The sequence below is a fragment of the Nicotiana sylvestris genome, chromosome 2 (assembly GCF_000393655.2).
Source record: "Nicotiana sylvestris chromosome 2, ASM39365v2, whole genome shotgun sequence".
Classification (NCBI taxonomy): domain Eukaryota; kingdom Viridiplantae; phylum Streptophyta; class Magnoliopsida; order Solanales; family Solanaceae; genus Nicotiana; species Nicotiana sylvestris.
In genome coordinates this window covers 95,711,616-95,717,718 of record NC_091058.1, presented here as the reverse complement: position 1 = coordinate 95,717,718, position 6,103 = coordinate 95,711,616, and the positions used below count along the sequence as shown (strand labels likewise).

Sequence of the window (6,103 nt, the reverse complement as noted above, 5' to 3'; positions counted from 1 at the left end):
TATTGCCTTAAGAATATGCCTTTTCCAAAAAAAAAAAAAAAAACTAAAAAACCTCTTAAATATTCAAGAGCTATGTGTTTTTGCCCATGATTACTTCTGAAATTGAAGTAAGCAATTATAAAACTGGACAAATTTTAAATTAAATAGATTGACTGAGAAGACTAAAGATTTTTACGGGGCTTCCTATATTAAATTAGCTAAATATGATCAATAGTCTTAGTTTTTGAAAACATACACTTTTTTAAAATTTTATTTTATAACTTAACACATTATAAGTATTTTTTGAAAGTTTGTACTCACCGAGACGGGATACACGCGCAACGCGCGTGCCCTAAGACTAGTTTCCTTAAAAATGTATCTCTAAACATATTTTGATTCCACCAAAATTCTTCACGATTCTATCTTATTTTCTCTTTATTTATGTTTATTTTTTGTCCAACAGCATTAAAATAGTATTGGGCCCCCGAGCCATGATCCAAAGTGTAATTTGCATTAAATTTGGTCATTTGGAAAAGTAGCCATTCCAATAAGAGCATGAATTCAACGTTCAAACTGACGACCAACCACTATACCCAAAAGAGAGAGAGAGAGAGAGAGCGCTCAAAAGCGGCGAAGGAGAGAGCACCGGGGCACCCCCTTTAATCTTTATTATTATAATTCAATTCAATTTTTGTATAATTCCAATTTGATCTTCCCAAAAAACAATGAAGGAGGATTTCCCCCGCTAATCATTCGTTGATCCTACAAAATTCAATCACGGCTCTTCTCGGATCTTTCGCTTTTATTCTAACAATTGATCATCGCCGGAAAGTGGTGACCGTTGACAATCCAAGTCTTCTGGTGGACGACAAGCACCGGATCCCTTCCCCTCACGGCGGTAGGGGTGCATCTCCTTCTGAAGGCGGTTGCCCCTCCGATCTCCTCTTCCTCGCCGGCGGCGGTCCCTTCTTCCTCTCTCCTAACTTTTCTTATTTGTAAAGCGCACATACGGATTTAGATACTGCTGTATATTACGTATAGCATACGCAGAAAATATATTATTCATTATCCATCCAAGAATAATAGGAGGGGATGCTGACTATTAAAAGGGTGCCGACCCTTGTTTCCAATTACCAAGAGGATGTTCCCGAAAGCAACAACGTAGTGGGTTGTGGCCGCAATTGCCTTGGATTTTGCTGCTTGCCTGGTTTGTCTTCTATTCTTAAATTTCTCTTATCTTTTATGAATTGCCGTGATTATTAATTTCTTAGTGCTAAGCTCGTGTAGCTTTTGCGCAACAGAAGTTGGGTGGCCTTTTTCCTTTATGTCTGGTTTAAGTTACACTGGTTTTTGTTTAATACTATTTTTTATGTGGGTATAATGGTTAACAAAAAGATGGTTGCTTTAAGTTAGAATTTAGCAGACAATCTACGGAAAAAGTTTGTATTTTAACAATTTTGCGAAATTTAGCTTTTAAAATGGTGAACTTGTAGTTCACTATTTGTGGCGTTGATGTTGCTTACTGCTGATATAACTTCGTGTATATCGTAGTTGAAAGTTGAAACTTGAAAGCAGTGGCCGAGGCAGGATTTCCGCTAAGGGGTTAAAAAAATAAAAAACGCTAAGGGGTTAAAAAAATTAAAAATTAAAAGAGACTGTGGCTAGTGGGAATTGAACAAGCGACCTCAGAAAGGTTTTGACCCCCCTTGACCACTGAGCTATGCTTTTGGGCTATGTCAAGGGTATTCAAAATATAATATATAGAGGCACAAATTGGATTTTACCTTATATATATAGTGTGATTTTCCAGCGAGAGGGGTTCCCCGTCCGGCCTCCTAATTCTGCCCCTACTTGAAAGTTTGAGGCAAAAGTATCACTTCGCAGATTCTTTAATGCAGACTTATCACTTTAGCAAATATCTCGTGTTTTCTTAGGAACTCAAAAGTGAAAGGAGAGTGCCTTTGATGATTTTATTTATATAATAAATTATTTGGTTCTTGTTCCTTAGAGGCTAAATATTAGTAAGTTAAAAGTGTTAAAAATGCATTTTATATTGTAGTCATTTGCAGTTTTATGTATATGGATAAATCTTGCTTGATTTCAGTTTCCAGGCTTCCTCTATATGCATTCAAGAATGATGACAATGAGCCAATTGAAAACAATATTGATACCTTGCCTGGGGAGGATTGTCAGATATCTTTTCTGAACGATTTGCTGTTAGGTCTATGGGAAGAGCGGATGAGCCAGGGACTGTTTCGATATGATGTGACAACCTGTGAGACGAAAGTCATTCCTGGGAGATATGGTTTTATTGCACAGCTGAATGAGGGGCGCCACCTGAAGAAGCGACCAACAGAGTTTCGCATTGATCAGGTTCTTCAGCCTTTTGACGAGAACAAATTCAATTTTACCAAAGTGGGCCAGGACGAAGTGCTTTTCAGGTTTGAGCCAAGTACTGACTACAAGGCCCGCTACTTTTCGGGCGTGGGAGTAGATGTTGGTATTTCACCTAGTATTGTTGCTATCAATGTAAGGAAACTGTTACTTTGGTGCTTTTTCTGATAGTTATGATCAGATGCATTTTGGCTGATGAAATCTTGTTTTTCAGGTGAGCCCAATTGAGTATGGCCATGTACTTTTGATACCTCGAGTTCTTGATTACTTACCTCAGAGAATTGATCGTGATAGTTTCACAGTTGCTCTCCATTTCGCCAGAGAACTGGCGGATCCCTTCTTTAGGGTTGGTTATAACAGTTTGGGCGCTTTCGCCACCATAAACCACCTCCACTTCCAGGTTATAGGTTAACCAAATAATGTCTAATTATTTGTTTCGCATGAGGTAACTGTCTATATGACGTTCTCTTACTGCTGTTCATGACAGGCATATTACTTGTCAGTGCCATTTCCAGTTGAGAAAGCACCAATGCGTAGGATAATGAGAGGGAAGGGGCTGGGTGACGCTGGAGTGATTGTTTCCAAGTTATTAAATTACCCTGTACGAGGTTTTTCTTTTGAGGGTGGAAATGGAAGTACAGTGCGTGATTTGTCTGATGCTGTTGTCAATTCCTGCATCTCCCTTCAGAATAAGAATATACCTTTCAACATTCTCATTGCTCAGTGTGGGAAGAAGATATTTCTGTTTCCTCAGGTAATAAATCTCCCTTCTTTAAATTCGTAGACTGTTGCTAGAGCGCTTTTAGAAGGTTTTCTCTTAGGTTCACCAGTACAGTCATGGAATTTGTCATACTCTGCTGTTGAGAAGCTTTTATGAATACTTGTTCGATAAAAAAAATACTTGTCAGATTTTTTGAGAATGCAAATATACCAATTAAGATGCGACTGAAGAATCCATAGCTGATCAGTTAATACATATTGATTGCAAATCAGTGAACATATGTAGGAAGTCAATTTTGCTTGACAAATCTCTACGGGCTAGGGATTGGAAACAGGATAAAGTCGGATTATAATATGGCAGAATTATAATGATGTTGGAACGAGTTATAATGAGGGGATTGTTAGTGATACCTGACAGGGTTGTGATGGGATTGATGTACTTTCATTGCATGTTTGGTTCGTCAACTGGATGTGGATTTGTAGTTTGGGCGGTGGTTTGGGGTTTGGATTTGGTGGGGAAAACAGGGGTGATGGCCTGATGGGAAGCGGCAGTGCATAGGGAAAGGGGCGAAGACAATGGATAAAAGCCAAAAAGGGCAAGGGAGGCAAGTCAAGGTGCATGCCTCATGGTGCAATGTGAATGCCTTTTAAGGACTCATTTTCCAGTAAATTAACAGAATAAATTATTTAAAATTGGGAAAAAAGTAGAAACAGAGAAAAGTAACATGAATAGAGAGAAACAGAGCATGAAAAAGCAGAGAATAGATAGGCAACATATCTGAGCACCAGCTATTGGTTTTGCCAGTGCAGCAGTTACAATCGAAAGAGAGCAATAAGAGGGAGAGAGGAGACAGATAGAGGCTTTAGATCCAGGGGTTTCATATGTAAGTTTTGCTATTTTAAATGATCATCTGATTTAGCTAGTCAGATTAGATAGTGCATGCCAATTTATTTAATCCTGTTGAACCCACTTGGGTTCTCCTGAGGAGAAGCCACTTCTACAAGCACCAAGGTAAATTGCATGAGACGCGGACAATGAGTCACATTTATTACTTGGTTATTTCAAGAATATGCTTCTGGACAAATCCCAGATTCAAACTATATTTTTTGTCCTCTCGTTGCTTTCTAGTTGGCAAATGCAAAACCTAGATGAGGTTTTACAAGAACTTGATTTATCTGAGTCAAACTTTGTAGATTCATGTTGAGAAAATTACCTGCAACCGGATCATAGAGAGATGGCAGATAGAGGGTTTCAGACAAGGGCTTGCTGATTAGTTTGCTCTTTTCTTTAAATTTAACTAAGCAAACAAATCAGATAGGCTTAGGATGACTGAATTACCCCCTTATTGGTCAGAAATTTCAAGGGCAAAAAAAGACGAAAAATTCCAAAAGCCACACATCCTATAAGCACAAGAAAGCAGAAACCTCAGCTAAAAACATAAAGGACAAGCTCATTATGAAACCCATTGTTGGACATCGGTCTACCTGGTTGGGCCTTGCCAACCATTGCCTCAAGGCACACCTTTGGAGATATGGATGTTTCCACTAGAATCTGCATTCGTATCAGATGCAAGTAGAAGTTATCTTTATATCCTTCACACATATGATGTTTTTATTCCCATGAATTCTCAGTAATGTTTTTATTCCCATGAATTCTCAGTGTCTGTCAACAACTGCACATAAAAGAAAGAAGGTTCTTCACCAATATCATAACGAAAATAAAAGCAATTAGTTACACTTTTGATCTTTTAGCATTAGTTGTCAATTAAGTTGCGAGGGATCTCGAAACATTCAACTTTTAGCTGGTTTTAAAACCGAGTTTGAGCTATAGTAGAATAGCAGGGGTGCATGAACACATGATTTCATCTTGAAAATAGAAATTTTTGGGACTTGTGCTTTCAAATCTCTCTCTGATGGTTAAAGAAGCTTACTTCATCTTTTTCTGGGATTATTGCTTAGTGCTATGCAGAGAAGCAAGCACTTGGAGTTGTAGACCAGGAGCTCCTCGACACTCAGGTGAACCCTGCTGTGTGGGAAATTAGTGGACATATGGTGCTTAAGCGAAGAAAAGATTACAATGATGCGTCAGAGGAATATGCATGGAAACTTCTTTCTGAAGTTTCTTTATCGGAGGAGAGATTTGAAGAGGTGAAGGGTTATATTTCTGAAGCAGCTGATTTGCAAGAAGCGGAGGATAAAAGCATCAATCCAGAACTAGACCCAGAGAAGGAAATTCCAGATTCTCCTGGTCCGCAAGTTGCCTCACATATGCCTCAAGATTGTTTGGTATTGCACTGAAGAATTTGTGGCCTGCCCGCTCTTGCAGGATTTAATAAAGGTTGAAGTATCTAGTGTTTATGTGTGGCTTGTGTGCTACTTTCTTGTTCGATGCATATTGTTGTAGTAGTTGGAGTTGGTAATCCCTACATAGTGTTTTGTACATATGCTTTGTTTTTAATGGATGTCTGCGGGCTTCGGCCTTTGGCTGGAATGTTCAATAAATATTATCGTGCCTTGTTGTTGGTGATTAACTGATTATATTACCAAGTGATCTAATAAACGCCACCGCGCACCTGTCCCAGTTCTTGAAAGTTTTTATAACGGCTTAATTGTGTTTCTAGAATTAATGTGGATTAAAGTTATTTTCTTTGAGTAGGTTTTGAACTATGTTTCTCGACAGTGGCTGCCGGGTAATTAATAGAAAGAACTTCCAGTTATCATGTTGAAACTTCATCTCCATGAATGGGTAGAGCCCCTTCTTCAGCTAGTTGAGAACTTAATAATAATAATTTGTAAAAGTAATATTTCCTCTTTTTCTTACAGAAGTTTCCCCCTGCCGTCCCATAGTTAGTAGGGGTGTACAAAGGAAATCGACAAATCGCACCAACCCGATAATCCGAGTCAAATCGGAAAAAAAAATCCGACTATGGTTTGGTTTGATTTGGTTTAGTGTTGGAAAAAAAAGCGACAATAATTGGTTTGGTTTGGTTTGGTTTTAACTAAAGAAAGT

At 38.5% G+C, this 6,103-nt stretch overlaps 1 protein-coding gene across 2 annotated transcripts; it reads left to right on the top strand.

The window, feature by feature from the left end:
* Positions 1-554: 554 nt before the first annotated feature.
* Positions 555-5,684, top strand: LOC104233088 (GDP-L-galactose phosphorylase 2-like). Of its 2 annotated transcripts, none has more exons than XM_009786392.2 (5): positions 555-1,186; positions 2,084-2,508; positions 2,588-2,773; positions 2,861-3,127; positions 5,053-5,684. In XM_009786392.2, the coding sequence occupies exons 1-5, from the start codon at positions 1,072-1,074 to the stop codon at positions 5,389-5,391; spliced, it is 1,332 nt and encodes a 443-aa protein (XP_009784694.1). In that variant the 5' UTR covers positions 555-1,071; the 3' UTR covers positions 5,392-5,684. The 2 variants fall into 2 exon arrangements, with proteins under 2 accessions (XP_009784694.1, XP_070024195.1); XM_070168094.1 differs by having other exon boundaries at positions 927-1,186; positions 2,201-2,508.
* The last annotated feature ends 419 nt before the right edge of the window (positions 5,685-6,103 follow it).

Bases quoted from the DNA above. Each gene is read 5' to 3' on its own strand.
- LOC104233088 (XM_009786392.2), top strand. From the start codon at position 1,072: ATGCTGACTATTAAAAGGGTGCCGACCCTTGTTTCCAATTACCAAGAG. The intron at 2,774-2,860 runs GTTATAGGTTAA...TGTTCATGACAG, and splicing joins TAAACCACCTCCACTTCCAG to GCATATTACTTGTCAGTGCC. The intron at 3,128-5,052 runs GTAATAAATCTC...ATTATTGCTTAG, and splicing joins AGATATTTCTGTTTCCTCAG to TGCTATGCAGAGAAGCAAGC.